This window comes from Micropterus salmoides, unplaced genomic scaffold, assembly GCF_014851395.1.
Source record: "Micropterus salmoides isolate LMB-PRFRI ecotype aquatic unplaced genomic scaffold, ASM1485139v1 Ms_hic_scaffold_6, whole genome shotgun sequence".
NCBI classification, from domain to species: domain Eukaryota; kingdom Metazoa; phylum Chordata; class Actinopteri; order Centrarchiformes; family Centrarchidae; genus Micropterus; species Micropterus salmoides.
Genome location: NW_024044348.1, coordinates 19,836,381 through 19,853,413, shown reverse-complemented (window position 1 = coordinate 19,853,413; position 17,033 = coordinate 19,836,381). Strand labels below are relative to the sequence as shown.

At 40.4% G+C, this 17,033-nt stretch overlaps 2 protein-coding genes across 4 annotated transcripts in view; one reads left to right on the top strand and one right to left on the bottom strand.

Annotated features, from left to right (window-relative positions):
• Positions 1-9,223, top strand: part of LOC119890608 (ubiquitin carboxyl-terminal hydrolase 47-like) — a 21,930-nt gene extending 12,707 nt beyond the window's left edge. For 2 of the 3 annotated variants that reach the window (XM_038701939.1, XM_038701940.1), the window contains exons 14-28: positions 177-232; positions 395-507; positions 623-724; positions 978-1,185; positions 1,369-1,484; positions 3,311-3,430; positions 3,562-4,360; positions 4,547-4,722; positions 4,833-4,913; positions 5,016-5,131; positions 5,211-5,329; positions 5,684-5,814; positions 6,210-6,257; positions 6,383-6,513; positions 7,650-7,824. In XM_038701939.1, the coding sequence (XP_038557867.1) occupies positions 177-232; positions 395-507; positions 623-724; positions 978-1,185; positions 1,369-1,484; positions 3,311-3,430; positions 3,562-4,360; positions 4,547-4,722; positions 4,833-4,913; positions 5,016-5,131; positions 5,211-5,329; positions 5,684-5,814; positions 6,210-6,257; positions 6,383-6,513; positions 7,650-7,824 (2,491 nt within the window). Of the gene's footprint in view, positions 1-176; positions 233-394; positions 508-622; positions 725-977; positions 1,186-1,368; positions 1,485-3,310; positions 3,431-3,561; positions 4,361-4,546; positions 4,723-4,832; positions 4,914-5,015; positions 5,132-5,210; positions 5,330-5,683; positions 5,815-6,209; positions 6,258-6,382; positions 6,514-7,649 lie in introns of all 3 variants that reach the window. The other variant, XM_038701938.1, reaches the window with a different exon arrangement.
• Positions 8,008-17,033, bottom strand: dkk3a (dickkopf WNT signaling pathway inhibitor 3a). Its single transcript, XM_038701950.1, has 8 exons — positions 16,934-17,033; positions 14,691-15,025; positions 14,314-14,430; positions 14,183-14,242; positions 12,657-12,749; positions 11,715-11,859; positions 11,469-11,624; positions 8,008-11,356 (listed from the first exon to the last, which is right to left on the bottom strand). Exons 2-8 carry the CDS (start codon positions 14,895-14,897, stop codon positions 11,307-11,309), a joined length of 828 nt encoding a protein of 275 aa, XP_038557878.1. The 5' UTR covers positions 14,898-15,025; positions 16,934-17,033; the 3' UTR covers positions 8,008-11,306.

Genomic DNA, 17,033 nt, shown 5'->3' with positions numbered 1-17,033 from the left:
ATGAACTGCACCTGTTTGTTTATCTGTGTTTAAAAGCAAAGTCAAGAAGGTTCTTGTTTATTATTTTTCCATTGTTCTTTCATGTTCCCTTTGAAGGAAATGGCAGCTTCTTTTAGGGCTGACAGAACAGTGTCTTCTCTGTATATTAACAAGACATCTTTTTTGTTTACCTACAGCTCTACAAATGCATATATGCTGATTTATAGATTGAAAGATCCCTCAAGGAATGCAAGTAAGAAATCAATTCAGTAAAATCTGCTATGGGTAATGGCAAAATTATAGAGACGCTCCAACAGTTGTTATATTTTAATCATAATCTTACTAGGGTTGCCTTGACTGCTGGTCCTAGAATTAGCATGCAGTTTTAATGTGTGCCTGTTTGTCCTGTCTACAGAGTACTTAGCTGCAGAAGACTTCCCGGAGCACATAAAGACTTTGGTTCAGAAGGAGAAGGAATCTGAAGAGCAGGAGAAGCGACAAAGAGAGATTGAGCGCAACACTTGCAAAGTACCTTGGTCCTTTGGATCAGTTCAAGATGTATTCTGAATGAGGATCAGATGATGCTTTGCCTCTCTTTTAAAACGAGTTTTACTATCATTGCTCTCTTGCTTTTCACCTTCAGATAAAGCTTTTCTGCATGCACCCTGTAAAGATGATGATGGAGAGCAAGCTGGAAGTACACAAGGACAAAACTCTCAGAGAAGCAACAGAGATGGCCTACAAGGTCTGTTGGTTTATTGTGGCTTCACCATCTGATTTTCCAACACCACAGCTATTCAGCGCAATAAGTTTCAGCAGCTAACCTTTGAGTCTCGAATGTTGGAGTATCTTTAAATGCACTACGAAGGAGACCTCAATGAAGGTTATCGAGTCCAACCACTGTACTGCACAATAATGTAATGTTGCGTTTGTGAACATTTATCAACATTGAGCTTGCATTTACGTTTGTGGTCCTTTTTATGTGTTCTCCACTTTAGCTGATGGAGCTGGAGGGAGTGGTCTCTCTGGACTGCTGCCGCTTGGTAAAGTACGATGAGTTCCACGAGTACCTGGAGCGCTCCTACGAAGGTGAGGAGGACACACCGATGGGCCTGCTGTTGGGAGGAGTCAAGTCCTCTTATATGTTCGACTTGCTGCTCGAGACCCGCAGACCAGAGCAAGTGTTCCAACCTTATAAACCTGGAGGTCAGTTAGTAGCCTGCTGCTGTTCAAACTGTTCAGTTAGGAATGTCTTAAAGTGGGATAACCCTCTTATGGTTCACAGCAAATGGAAGTACACCAATGATGGATGTAGATGTATAGATTGTCAGGATACCAAGCAAAGTAATTGCTTTGTGTCTGTGTGGGTGTGTATCTGATGTTCTACAGAGGTGATGGTGAAGGTTCATGTTGTGGATCTGAAGAGTGAGATCATCGCGTCTCCAATCAGCATTCGAGCGTACTTGAACCAGACGATCACTGAATTCAAACAGCTCATTGCACAGGTTTCCTACTCTCCTCACTTTGTTCCTTGTATTGTCTCTTCCTCTACTTTTTATTTTTATGTTAAAGTGGTCATGTTATGCTAATTTTTAGGTTCACTATTTTATTTAGGGGTTGTACCAGAACAGGTTCAAATAGTTTAATTTTCCAAAAACACCATATTTTTGTCATACTGCACATTGCTGCGGCACCTCTTTTAACCCGGTGTGTTGAACGCTCCATTTTAGCTATGGAGGGATGCATCTCACTTCTACAAGATCTTTTTTGGGGAGTTGCACATGTGCAGCACTTGGTTAAGGATTACTAGCCAATCAGAAGCAGAGTAGGGCAGGTCCTGACAAGTTCAGCTGTACATGTTCCCAAACCAGCTTTGCAACCTAGACTGTAGCAAGAGTTTAAGAGTGGTACGTTATTAATTGGTTACAAAAGTATCTTTCATACGTAACGTTTTAACTGTGCACTGTCTCATAGTAACAACTTTATGCCCATCAACTGCCTGGAGGGTAGCTAGTGTTTGAAAGGGAGAGTGTGGAGTGAGGGGAGGCAGAGGGCAGACGTCTTGTCACTGTGTGCAGCTCAGTGTGTTTCTCCACCAGTGTCTTTGAGGGCAAGCCACACTAGCTGCTAGGGGAGCATTATGACTTACTAGGGATTGGGATCGTTAATTTTTATTGATATTGATATCCTTATTAAGACTGCTTAACGATCCGATTCTTTATCGATACTTTACTATTATTTAGTGATTGTTATTTGGTAAGATCAGACCCAACGGGCATGAGGTAGGCCTGCACTGTGTGAGGAAAATATTCAATGATAATGTTATATATCACTTGTGATAAATAAACATATATTGAAGTGTACATGTTAGCTGCCTGGTTGTTTTTAATTTAATATTTTAAATACAGCTAAATGTTTTTTCTAGAGCAGCAACATTAATGTTTACAACAGCAAAGTAACTCAATAACTTTATCTGACATCACAATTAGTGAGTGACGTTTAGAAAGAATAACATCAGTCTGTATCAGTCCCGCCACCTCTCTCGCTGGCTGCAGGTAACGTTACCAGATAGAAGGAGGAGTGGCTGGTGTCTCAGCCAGCAGCTGAGTTTTTAAGACTACAGACCAGTCTTTGCTCCAGACAGACAGCTGTCTATTTAGCTTGTTTTTAACATTTGGCTAGTGCCAAGCTAGTATTAGCTGTGCTTGTATAAAATATACAGGATGAGATACTGAGGACAGAGATGATCAAATTAACCATTTCTACATGTTTAACGTTACCTTACAGACAGGTGTATTGATAAAGTATTGTCTTTTATTGCACGTACTTACAGTAACGAACGTAGCTGTCGGCAACTAACGTTACAGTAATTTGGAGCTAACTTAACCCTCACCATATTCCACCGCGACGGCGCTCTGCTGCCGCTGTGTGTGTGGGAGCCGACAGAGACTGCAGCCTGACGATTTTCTTATCCATTGCGTTTAAAATTAAATCAGATTTGACAAAATTTTGGAACTGGGACCTTTTTGGAACCGGGTCTCGATCCCCATCCCTAGGTGTTACAAAGTGATGCAACTAGGTTACGGAAGTAAAGTCTGGACCACAATCGAACTGTTTTCAGACAGGTCAGAGCAGTGTTTTCTGTGGGACATGGTAATTCACTTTAGATATATAACACAATAAAGGAAAGGGGGAAAAGCTGAGAAGCATGATATGACCTCTTTAAGCATCAGCAACACAGAAAAAACAATAAACAAAATTGTGCACAGTACCTGTGAGAGTGTGAGCTCAGTCTTGGAGACCTAAGCCTTATGTATGGATTTGTTCCCAGGCTACAGGGCTATCTGCAGAAACCATGCGTGTGGTCCTGGAGCGCTGCTATAATGACCTCCGGCTCCTGTACGTTTCAAACAAGACGCTGAAAGCTGAGGGGTTCTTCAGGAGCAACAAGGTTCCTATATTTTCTTTTCATCCCCATTTCTGTGCTTTCATGTGTTTCCATTGTATGTTTTTAAAAAAATTCCAACAATCTTCTTTTAAACCCTAGTAAGTTTGAATTTTGCCTGTTTTGTTGTTCAACAGGTTTTTGTAGAGAGCTCTGAGTCGACGGATCATCAGGTTGCTTTCACTGACTCACTATTGTGGAAACTGTTGGATCGTCACGGGAATACGATCCGCCTCATGGTCTTACTGCCTGAGCAGTCTCCCGGTACTTTGGCCAACAGAACTGTTTGCCAAAAAGTAAACAGTGACTCCGACGTGCCCTTTGAGGGGTCAAAGGGTAACCGGAAATCTGTAGAAGCTATCCTTGAGGAGAGCACCGAAAAGTTAAAGAATCTGTCTCTGCAGCAGCACCAGCAGGACTCCGGCACCAGCGACAGCCAGAAAAGCTCCGACACCAGCGACTTTGAACATATCGAATCCCCGACTCAAGAGGCTGACTCAAACTCTTCACTCTGTGTGGCTGCAGACAATAGAGAGTTAGAGAACCGGAACAGGTCCGCGGCCGGCAGTGGTGCCTCCTCTGACCCTGAGAACCACTTTGTCTGTGAGGAGCGCTCGGACTCTGAGGTGAACAATGACCGCAGCACCAGTTCAGTAGACAGCGACATCCTGAGCTCCAGCCACAGTAGTGACACACTGTGCAACGCAGACAGCGGGCCCATACAGCTGGCCAACGGCTTGGACTCGCACAGCATCACAAGTAGTCGTCGCTCCAAAGCCCATGAGGGTAAAAAAGAGACGTGGGACACTGCTGAAGAAGACTCTGGAACAGACAGCGAATACGATGACAACGGGAAGAACAAAGCAGAGGCTCAGTTCCTGTACTTCAGAGCCGAGCCTTGTTCTCAGGATGACTCCTCGTGCGATGCACAAAAATGTACGAACCTTCTATTTATGATCCAGTTTAAAGAAATTATATTTTTGAAGTTTATTGGAGGAAAGCGCCGTGGCTGTTTTCTTGCACAACTTGAACTTGCATTGACTATATTGTTCAGTGTAGAGGGCAGAAAGTCTGACATAAAAATCTCAATGATTAACTGTTGTTTCTTGTGATCTGCTTCAGGTTTAGTGGTTCATGTGGACAAGAGAATAACATTAGCAGCGTTTAAACAGAACCTGGAGCCCTATGTGGGAGTCACCTCCACCCAGTTCAAGGTGTTTCGGGTGTATGCCAACAACCAGGAGTTTGAGAGTGTACGGCTCAGTGAAACACTCTCATCGTTCTCTGATGATAACAAGGTCAGGAACAATTTTACAATTGATTTGTTAGATTTTAGTATTTTCTGTTCATTAGAGTGAGCCAATACTTAAACTCAGGCTTGACTTGGACATTTTATTACTTCCCGTAGATAACGATTCGACTAGGAAGAGCGCTGAAAAAGGGTGAATACAGAGTGAAAGTTTATCAGCTACTAGTGAATGAATCAGAGGTAAGAACTAAAAGACGGTTTTGGTTACTATGCATAAGAAGATTGTAACTGAACTTTGTAATCTGTAATGTATTCATTTATTCATGTGTCCTTGTCTTCCAGCCCTGCAAGTTCCTTGTGGACACAGTGTTTGCCAAGGGCATGACTGTCAGACAGTCTAAAGAGGAGCTGCTCCCTCAGTTGAAAGAGCAGTGCAAGCTTGACCTCAGCATTGACAGGTAAGACTTAACTACACATTTATTTAAAAAAAAAAGTGTAGGCGTTTACCAAACTCTGTGTGTGCGTGTGTGTTTTCAGGGTTCGTCTCAGGAAAAAGACGTGGAAGAACCCGGGCACGGTGTTTCTGGATTACCATGTCTATGAAGAAGACATCAGCATCTCCTCCAACTGGGAAGTTTTCTTGGAAGTTCTCAGTGGTAACACTCATTCTGCAGTTTCTTTAAAACACGTTGCAATGGTTATTATATAATTATAAAAGTTATTTTTTGTACTTTGGGACTAATAATACTAAAGGTGTAAAATTACAGCATAAAGTTTAAAAAACAAAAAAAACAAACCAATGTTAAAATTATTGTAAAGACTCAATGTAATATCCCATTATCGCTTGATTTATAATGGCATTCTTTTCGTAAACCTGACTTGAAGCTACAAATGCCAGCAGATCAAGCCTACTTACCAGCGTGCAGGAAAACTTCTCCTTGTTTCCAGTTGAAATGAAGTACAGTTAAGAGTTCAGCTTGATCTTTGGTCTGTCATGGTCTGTGTCTCAGAACCGGAGAAGATGAAGTCCATGTCGCAGCTGGCTGTTCTGACCCGGAGATGGAGCCCCGCTACAATGAAGCTGGGGCCCTTCCAGGAAGTGATTCTGGAGAGCAGCAGTGTGGAAGAACTCAAGGAGAAGGTATGTCTGTTTTTATTCATGCATAAAAAAATTACAATGTTACCATCCTGATTAACCAACGCTGATTACTACAATGCAAGAAAATAAACACCCACAAAATAATACCATAACAGTATATTCTATAATAAAATTGTTAATGGAGTGATGCAGTGTCTCCTTCCTGCCTTTGATTAATTTTCACTGCTGTCCGCAGATCACTTTGGCGCTGAGATAATCATGCACATGTCATTGTCACTTTAAACAACTTTACATTTTATTCATTAATTCAAGGAAGTTAAATTTAACGTGGAAAAAAAGCTAAATTATAACATGTTTGCTTTGTCAACAAATGGTCTAAGTACAATTCATGGTGATTAATCAGCCTTTTGTGACTAAATTCTTTATACCGTTTCCAGCTTAGTGAAATCAGCGATATTCCTCTTGAAAATCTGGAGTTTGCAAAGGTATGTCCGACGCAGCACCTCACATAGGACACTGTTTTTTTTTTTTCTTGTGTTGCTTTAGTCCCCCATCTTCTGAATTATCCCATCTTAGACTGACAACCTGTCTGTCTGTCTGCTCTCTGCAGGGTAGAGGAACATTTCCTTGTGATATTTCTGTGTTGGAGATCCATCAGGATTTGGACTGGAACCCTAAGGTGTCAACTCTGAACGTGTGGCCTCTGTACATCTGTGACGATGGAGCCGTGGTCTTCTACAGGTAAAAGAGTTCAAGACCATTACAGACCACTTAAAAGTATTGACTGAAGTTTTCTATTCCGGTCATGTGAAATCATTTGACAGGTCAAGCAGTGGCTTTAATACGTCATGAATATGACTATGAAAATCGCCAGTATTTATTATAAAAATTTTTTTCATTTCATTAGATTTTATGGGGGTTAGTTCAGGTGCCAAAATGAAAATGTAATATTAATGTTGTACTGTAAAGATTATGACGATTGTTTTGACAATTGGTGAAATAAAGCTAAATTAACACAATTCACCCAAAATAATATATTTTATTGTTTTTATTTTTTATTTGAAAGTAAACCAAAGCAGAAATGTAATGAAAGTAAAATAAATAAATAAATTGTTTTTTTTGTTTTTTTCTGGCTTCCATTATAATAAATGATCCCTGCAGATAATTAGGTATAGAAGATGGGTTTACTTTTTATTTTTTTTGGTGGATGTGCTATATGGTAAAATTGGTTATTATCTAATCCCTAATGGTGGTATTGTGTAATTACTTTATATATATATAGGATATACTATATATATATCTCTATATATCTAAAATTGGAATATTTTTGAAGGGAGTTGCTACTAAACTAAATGGAGATGTTGCCTTATTGATCTGTGTTTCTTCTAGGATCCCTCCTACCCTAGGGGGAAAAAAACTAACCGGCTGTCAGATTGAAGTTATAATGAAGAAAAAAGTGACCCTTCACAACACTATTATTTATACTTTACAACAAATTTATATATGAACCTATACTTGTATAGACTGACCCACAATATGTCTCACTGGCAACGCTTGCAGCTTATTATTTATTGCAAAATAACATTAAAGGAGACCTATTATACTGCATTATAATTGTAGTTCAGTGACTCAGTATGGTAGCTTTGCATGATTCAAAGTAAAAAAAAACGTTACCAGGTAACAGGCTCTCATTTCAACCTCTGCCTGAAACAAGCTTTAGATTCTCCTGTCGTTTTAGCTTGTTTGTAACATTTGACGAGGCCGCTGCTGCAAAATGTTCATAGCTGAAACTCTGGATCTGCACCCCAACCCCTTAGTATATTACATTTGAAATATTTGTGACTGGAGATCAACATTTCTGTGTTTTTTGTGTGCAGGCACAGCACAGAGGAACCTATGGAGCTGTCAGAGGATGAGCGCAATGAGCTGATGAAGAAGGAGAGCAGTCGTCTTCTCAAGACTGGACATCGTGTCAGCTACTCACCGCGCAAGGAGAAGGCACTCAAGATCTACCTAGACGGTGGGCCCGCCAAGGACCCGGGGCAGGACTGAGGCACAGAGCACAGCTCCCGGTTGTTTGTATCGTCTGGCTGCTGCCGCAGAGCAACCAGGCTACGGGACTGATGAGTGTCGAGCCCGATAGTTACTTGAACATCAAGCAGCGCTGTGAGGCTGACATGCTCTCACCCTCCACTCTGAGCCCCAGGACTGGCCCAGGAATCCTATTGTGCACTATATGTGTATTGTACTGTAAAGTTTAAAGGGAAGCATGAAAGCAGAAAAAGAATCAAATACTGTATAGACAAATCAATTGAACGTAAAAGCTCCAAACATGGATGCAGAGATGTTAGGACTGTGAAAGTGGGCTGTAAGGCATCCATCTCGTCTATTTAAGTCTCCCGTCTTCTTTCGCATCAGTCTCTTTCACCGCGTGTTTCCCTTCCTGTTTCAGGAATAGTGTTGATTCTGATTCATCTGTGACCGTCTTGTAAGTCCATATGCTCACACCTTTTCTTTTCTGCACTGCTCTATTAGGGAAATCATTCTTATCTTACATTGCTCACCTTCCTTTTTAAAAACTAACAGCACATACAACCAAGAACTACTTATCCAGCCTTCCTCAGTCTTGCCTCTTCTGACGAGGCAAACCTCACTCTGTCAGTGACTGACAAATGCATTCACAAGATTTGATAAATCCTATAAAAAAGCAACAATTAAGAATTTATAAACTGGAGGTCGTTTCTGCTCCTCTGCTGCTCCTATAATGCCAGAGTTATGTGTTGTTATGGGTCGCCCCTACTGCTGCTCATTGTGCTTTATAGGAGCTTTACCTCTGTTATATCACTTCCACTAGATTTAGTGATACATAGGATATTGATCCTTTTAATACAAAGTAATATGAAACAAAACCAAGTAGACCTATGTTAAGAATATCTTGTTTTTGTTGTAAATTATTATTTTGCTCCAGACTTAATCATTTAATTAAGTCTCATGAGGCACCAGGCACACATCTGTTGTCTGTATTAACCTTTAATATAGAAAGTGGGTTTCTTTGTCTGTTTCTTGCACCATGTTAACTGGGCGTGCGTGCGTGCGTGCGTGGTGTACTGAGGGGACAGAGCTCTCTGGGATTTTGGCAGAGAGCGTGAGGTTGTTTTTGGCACTTCTACCTGCTGCTGCTGCTTGATAGACTGGCACCAGAGGGTGTAGAAAGCCCGCTGGACTTCTCTGAGTCTTGCCCAGGCAACTGGTCTGAGGACTGACGCTCAGCATCCTGGCCCCTCTAGGCTCCTGATGCTGCCACCAGCTATTCACTGTAGAAATGCCAATATCTGAAGAAAAATCTTTTTTTTTCTCTTGTTGTTGATGTTTATTTCTTTTGAGATTTAAATCCTGTGTGAAAATAGTTTAAGATGATTTTAGAGATTAATTAAAAAGCTTTTTTTCATAACTGATGTTTTCTGTCACTGTGAATTAAAATGGCTTATTCTAACTCACAAATCACATTCACCTTTCTGAGAGGTTTGGTATTAAAAAAAAAAAAAAAAAAAAGGGCAGGAGTTGTACAAGCTGCTTAAGAACAGTGCCGAGGTTATATTTTGACAGTTGTGGCTGTGTGTTGGTTAACATCCAGCATAAGTATACAGCGATATTCACACCGACACACACATCAGGTATTGATATCATTAGGATTGCACTTTCCAGCCTTGATGTTGAAATGGTAAGTCACATTGCTGTACATGGAAGACGGAGAACATATAAACAACATGATCGAAGTAAAAGGCATGTTTTAAAAAGTAAAAGTAATGTTTGGAGTCACAGAATTGTGCAACATAAGCAGGAGATGCAGGTGTGGAGAGAGGTCCTTGACAAAGCACCACTTGGGGGAAAAAAAACTTCGTTGTTCCCATGATGTGACTTAACAGGCATTTGGGCTAATAAGTCATGGTTAAGGAATAGAAATTCCCTTTTTATTAAAGCCTTGTACATGGGGCGCATACACCCTATGTACAAGGCTGAGCCGTTATTGAGCTGCACGTGTTCAATTCCAGCCTGTGGCCCTTTGCTGCATATCGTCTCCTCCTTCACTCCCTCCTTTCCTGCATCTGTCCTATCCCAATACAGGCTAAAACGCCTAAAAATTGTCTTAAAAAATCTAGTATCCAGCGGTTTCCAAGTGTTGACTCATTTTAGCTGCCCAAAACATTATTACAGTTGAAGTGTGTACCTAACTTAACAGTATAAAGACTAAAAATTTGAGGAGAGTTATTTTGGATCGGTTACATTCAGCAGACTGTCAACAAGATTTATCACAATAGCCATTAATTACTGTCCTAAAAGTCCACCATCGGTCTAATCAAAACAAGTTATTGTAATTGCCACTCAAATTGAAAGTAGACGGATAAGTTGCTGTTTCAGTCGTACGTCTGATAAATTTTTGTATATGTTGTTGTTGACACTGCTGGATATAAGCTACTTCTTGAAAGACAACAATGGACTATTAAAGAATAGAGAGAGAAAAAAGTATGTATATAAAATAAACAAACATTAAATAATTATACACCTAACAATAAGGACAGAATAACTCACAAATCACTACAAAGTAACACGGGAATCTTGGCAGCAGAGCAGACATCGCTTGGATCATGCAGCAAGGTTTGCCAAAACATTTTCTCAGGAATAAGAGAAATTACAGATTTTTCTTTACAAAAAACTTTGTGATTGAAGCAGCAGGAATTAGATTTACTTTTAAATAAACTTTGAGATATTATCAGACACGTATAAGGGATGCAAATTAGCTTCCTACATGGCAATATGACCCAACTGTTGTAGTCATACAAAGCTGCTATTTCAGCGTTAACAGAATCCTATACCAGATGTTGTTCTGCTGACACCTCATGGTAGTGTTGTGCCCTGTACATGAATATAGGTGTACTGTTGAGGAAAGATTCTTGGAGGCTCAAACATGATTTATTATTGCCTGCTTCTGTGATACTGTTTCATTCATCATACAGTACATGAAGCATGATGGTATGTGGTGTCTTCTTAGTGCACAGTAAATGCAGTAAGACTGCAAACTGGGTGGCTCAAAGGTAACTGTTGTATTTTGGTCTCACAGTTTTTAACAGTGAGGTGAGTAGTTTACAGTTTTTCCCGTGTTAGAGTTGCATTCGGCATGTGTTACGGTTAATGTTACGGCTGGGATCAGCATTAGATAAGGGTTAGAGATGCAGCAAATAGTCAAGAAAATAAATTTCAAATATAGTGTGTCCTGTTTTTTTGTTATTTCCATTTTCAGAAACCTTTAAGGATTGTAAACCTCAGGTCTCAATTAAAGCAAATAAAATAAATATTCTTTCATCCATTTTCCATGCTGTATAGCTTTTCCACATTGCATTAAGCTAGCAAACAAAGTGCTATGACTGCAAGCTCTGGAGTCAGCGGAGACCTCTGTCTAGCGGTTTACACAGCAATGTAAATCAAATCAAGCTGTGTCTAGATTATATAGTCTATCTCTGAGTACAGAGTGTCCGTCAGGTCCTCTTCACTTGAGTCTTCTCCTTTAAGGCACATGGACCCTCGCCTGTCGATAACATGCATACAAAGCTTGATTATCTTTGATTTATTTTAACAGAATCATTCACTCAACAACAAATACAAGATTTATGGTGTGCTACTAAATTTATTGCACTCACCCCAGGTGTGGCAGTGGAGATCTCCTGCACAGGGGCAATGTTTTCTGGGTCCCTCTTCCTGGATATCCCAGGACACCAGCTCTAGCAGGTGGTTAGAGGCACCAAGGCAGCGCTCGCGCTCAATGGGCTTGGCCGAGCAGACTGGGAAGAGCAGGGCTGAACGTGCAAAGAAAACACAGATACATTTTGTGAGAGAATGTCCAGAATCACTGAGCAGCATATGCTGTACTGTTTGCTGGACTGTACCTTTATGGAAAGCACAGCAGAGGTCTGGGCTGCAGTCAGTCTGGTACTGACAGGTGCTGCCAGCCTCTCCTTTTGTTGCATTTTGACTGCACTGACCCCATACACACAGCTGTTCACCACAGCACTCCTTATCCGTAGTGCAGGACTGAAAGAATAGAAACGAACACTTTTCATTTTCCTAATATCGGTGTCTTAAAAGTGAGAACATGGCATGCGCCTTCAGTTTAACAAGACTGAAACTCACTGAGGTATTAATGACATTAATGATTCTCTAAGCGTGATGGGTTTTTTGGTTAAAAATAAATGAGATCAGCTAGTAAACTGGTCTCTGATAGCAGTGAGACAAGTTCCTATTCCTACGTGTCCTCTATGAATTGTTCATTTGGGGATAAGGTAAACAGTGTTCTAGTTATTTCCATGCAGAGCTTTTCCAGTGCAGCACTTCTGACAAGACACAGATCCTGTCCTCTGTGTATTTATTATCCCTGTGTACCCATATTTGGCAGACTGCCAGACTCTTTTTCCCTTTGCATTGCTTTTTACTCTGCTACACCAAGGCCAGTGCATCCAATGAAGCCGCTACAGAATCAGTAGTAATAACTGAGTCTTAAATAAAACCAGAGTCTCTACAAAGAAGCCTCTCATTAATATTCTTTTTGTTCTAGATGTATTTTGAGAGTGCAGAGAGGCAAAGAAGAGCTCTTTAACCTTGACACATGCTGTCCTTTCATGTGAAGCTCATAGGACTGAGTGTTCACAAACAACACACTCCAATTACACTTGTGGACACACCGCAATGCAGTCGAAGTGAAACCTCAGCTTCGCGGAAGCGACCGTGTGTGTGTGTGTGTTTGACAGCGAGACAGACCGAGAACAATTATGCATTTTTGAAAAAACTGAATAGAGCAGGTGCTCATATAAGGGTGACATAGTTTCACTTACCACATCGATTGCTTTGCAAGGCAGACACTTGGAGTTGTGCGTGTCATAAAGGCAATACCTTCCCTTCCCACAGTCCTCATCAGTGATGCATCCCTAAAGACAAGAGAGAGAGGAAGGATTGCAACAGGCTGTCGCAGACTTTTCTAACTCTGCTTTGTTCTAAAAACTCACAGCAATCAGAGAGCTGTCCAGTTATCATGTGAAATAAGAATGGCACTGTTTACATTTTCAAGAGCAGGAGTGAGCTCCTGGTGGTCAACTTATGTAAAGAAATTATGCTTTATGCTGAACAAGTGTTTGTAAAATACGTCAAACAAATTTTAATGTATGAGTCTAAGAAATCTCTGGCCACCCCATGTGGATATCACATAGGGATTCAAACCCTAAAGGGGTAGAGAAACTCTGGATTTTATAGACATCCGGGTCACAGAGTAAATTTTAGGTTGCACAGGCTTCTTTGCAGCTAATTAGGTAGGAAGAAAATCTGCAACATATTTATAAAGAAAGAGGTCCCTCCCTTTTTATTTTTATCTCTTCTAACAAGGACAGACTTGTCCTAGAATTACTATGTAAACAGCTATTCACCACTTCTGTCTTTCTATAAAGTGTCTAAAAGCACACCATTCAGTGGGCTCTCTTCTGCCAATACACAAAGTATAAAAGTAGCAAGATGCCAAGACTAAACTGAAGGTGATGATCCACATCACTATAATTCTGACAAGGTAATTCAAATCAGTGTTTTATCTGCTGTGGTTTACTTGTGCTGTAACACTCCAATCCAATGAATGAAGTTATCAGAAAGTTGCTCTTTAACTTGGGTTAAATGTAGAGCTGAACAACTTTCAAAAAATATCGAAATGGGAGACTGGTTAAGCAATAAAAAAACTTATTTAAATTATTATGATGTGATTTTTGCAAGGATCCCTACCAAACAAAAATGTTTACTTAAGTCTGTAGCATATGATGTGTAGGCCAGGACATCTCTGCAGCATGACAAAATTTAATTTGAAATGGTATTTTAGCAAAAGATTTTGATTAATTGTTTAGCCCTACTAAATTGTGAATAACCATGTATATAAAACCTTCTATTAGAAGCTTTAATCCTGTGAAAGTGAATTCCAATTACAAGCAGCAAAAGCACAAAGCCCACGTCATCCCTTATTTATTAACATTTTGTGCAGTTATCATTGTGATAAATGCACTTGACAAATCAGCTCAGTATTAACGTTTCTTTCATTTTATACATTCTGCGGGCTGAAGACACTAATGCACACACACACCACACACACACACACACACACACACACACACACACACACACACACACACACACACAGTTTGATTCCTTTGCAGACATTATGCCAAGTCAGTGGCTGTGATGCTGCTACCAGACATTATGCAATCTTGAGGTCTTTTCATGTTGAAAAATTCAAAGGTCTATAAAAAATGAAAGAGTTCTGTTTAAAGATGTATTTTTTACAGTGTTGTAGATATTTTAAGACTGTAGGTAAACAGAATAAACTTACATGATCGATGTTGTTCCCCACGTCACTGGACTGGACGGTTGTGGTAATGTTGTTCGTCTCCTGTGTGAACGCAGAACCTCTGTTAAGTTTTATTCACAAGGGGAAACAAACCCAATCTCACTTTTGTTTACCTGCTCTCCTGAGGTGTGGACAGGTTCGTTATCAATCACTTTATCAGAAGCACTTTCATTGTGATGACTTGGAGGAAGGCTATTGGGATGAGGGCTTTGACTGATGCTCTCGTTCTTCTAGAAGGATCAGAGAGATTATCAGAGACAGATTTCAGGTAAAGAGATGCATTATGAGGTCACTCCCATATCCTAGCTCCTTCCACTGCTGCCTCTGCCTCTAAGCTTTTTTTGTACTTCTGTCCAGAGATTTAAGTTTTTAGTCATATAAAGATTGTCATTACAGGCTACCTGCCAATAACTTCAGCAAGGAGCAGTGAAATAATGCTATGTCATGTAAGATCTAGATGCTGACTGAGAGCTGCAATTGGCATGCCTACTTGATGAAACGCATGCTCAGGCTTTTGCTGCGGATCCTCTGGCAGCTGATCCACTTCTACAAACATGCGGTCCAGCTCCGTTTGTCCCTGGGCGGAATTATCCTCCAGGATGTGAGTGATGCCCGGGTCCACTATCTCAGGGAGGATACCACTGCAGACTGCTGTAAGAGCCAAAACTAACAGGGCGACTCGCATCATGCTGCTCATCCTGCTTCTGCTGCACTCTGAGGAGGGTGTGGCGGTAATGCTGAGAAACAAACAGCGTCACCACAGCTGATTCTCCGTCACTGAGGGGGGTCTCTCCATCAGCTCATACACGTACATCTCCACAACACCTCATAAACAGGTAACAACAAAAACACACACATTAGCTGGTTCCAACATAGATAGTCTAAATGGCTCGTTAAGCTCAATAAACTTGTTCAGGACGCCTCAAACATAGTTCCGAATTTAGTGATGGGAAAAGTCACTCTTTTGAAAGACTCGAGTCACCAAATCTCGTTCATTAAAATGAACGAATCTTTCGTCATTTCGTTCATTACGTTCATTTTAACTAGGCTTATTGCGGCGCTGCAGCCCTCTAGTGGGCGATTAAAAAAAACAGCGCAGTTCTCAAACACTGGCTGCCTGACTTGCTCTAATTGACAAAGTATAATGCACAAATTCACCTCTTGATCTTTCTCTGTCATGGTTCTATAAAGCCCCATGGAGCCACAACCAAATTCAAACCATGTAAAAACCACAGAAATATGTTGTCAATATTCGATTAAGCCATTAGCCGTCCATTTTCACAATCTTTCCTGAGTATACTACCAGACCAGCCATATATATATATATATATATAATTATAATTACCATCACTATATCTCTAAAGTGCTCATTCATACAGTTGCCTAACGCCTATCCATGAGTAAAATCTATATATTAACATCAGATTTACAGGGAATATATTGAAGTAATAAGCTTGACACACTAGATGAATAAAACACACTCTAATTAAAATTTAACAAATTTAACAATAATAAACACTGCAGGTTGTTCACCAGTGAGGAGCGGTGAAACAACAGCACGGCTCTGTCCATAAATAAAAAGTAAAAGTTGATTTCTCTGGCGGACCGGATCAGCTGCTAGCTGTAAACAAACCACAGGGCTAACGCTAATGTTGCTATGTAGCTGTGTTTTAATGGTTGGAGACGACCTCTGTGGTAATTCAGCTCCCGGCAGTAGTCTGTCAGGGGCTGAAGTGGACCCAGAACAACTCTCATCAGCTGTTGGCTGTAAACACTAACAGGACTGACTTTATGTGCGGCTGTGTTAAAACTATTAGCACAACATAACTGCGCTGTAATAAGGTTATGCTTTATTAAATGTAACAAAATGATCAAAATAGATATTAGATATATGTCAGTCCAGTGACTGTTACCTGACAACAGACTTACTCACTGAGACAACCCGTTCCTCCTGAGTCACATAAGATTAGGTCAAATGAACGAAACGTGGGTTAAAACGGTCATTTATGCTGAGAAAAGAGGTGGATGCAAATCTCGGCGGGGAGCCTACAAAATTTGATCTGCCGAATTATGCATCCACCTCTTTAGGTCCTTTTCAGACACTTTGCTGTGGTCATTGATCAAACGGCGTTATCACATATTTAGTGAATGTCAAGTAATGGTACTTCTACTAAGTGTGTTAAAATATTAAAGACTCTAAACGTTCATAAAATATATACTTCGAATCATTTAACACCATTGATGGACCCCACAAAGAATATTATTAGCGTTTAAAAGCAGTATTTGGAGGTGCGTGCAATTCTCGGCAGGCAGGCAAAACTCCGCATAACACCTGTCAAGTGTAACCCTCTTTCTTCTAAATGAGTAACGTTACGCAAGTTAACTGCAAGTAACCGTAGCTAGCTGACTGGCTAGCTGATGAAAAAAACTTGGTGGTTGACCAACTATGAGCTAACTAACTGGCATTTAAAACAATTGAAATAACGATGCAGGCACAAGACTTAGCATTGTTTTCTGCAGTGTAAGTGCCTAAGGTGAGACTGCAAATACTGAACTCCAAATTTGGGTTGTCCTGTTGTAACGGTAGCTAATTTAGATAACAGTAACACAGACGCGTCGGTGTCAACAACATCAGGAACATTTTAAAAATTACTTTATCCGTCACATTAGCTCATACTTTACAAGTCCTAACTTCTAATTTAAATTCAGCTCATGGGTATATCTATAACTTACTGGGTAAAATGTGGTAGCGTTACCCAGTTATAACAACCGTCAGCAGTTTTCATTGGAACAACTTTCAGACAAAGAAATAATCCGCATAAAAACCGTACGA

Excerpts from the sequence above, each read along its gene's own strand:
- dkk3a (XM_038701950.1), bottom strand. The coding sequence starts at position 14,897 with ATGAGCAGCATGATGCGAGTCGCCCTGTTAGTTTTGGCTCTTACAGCA. Across the intron at positions 11,860-12,656 it reads CTTGCAAAGCAATCGATGTG|TCCTGCACTACGGATAAGGA; the intron begins GTAAGTGAAACT and ends CTATTCTTTCAG. Across the intron at positions 11,625-11,714 it reads CTGCTGTGCTTTCCATAAAG|CCCTGCTCTTCCCAGTCTGC; the intron begins GTACAGTCCAGC and ends TTGCACGTTCAG.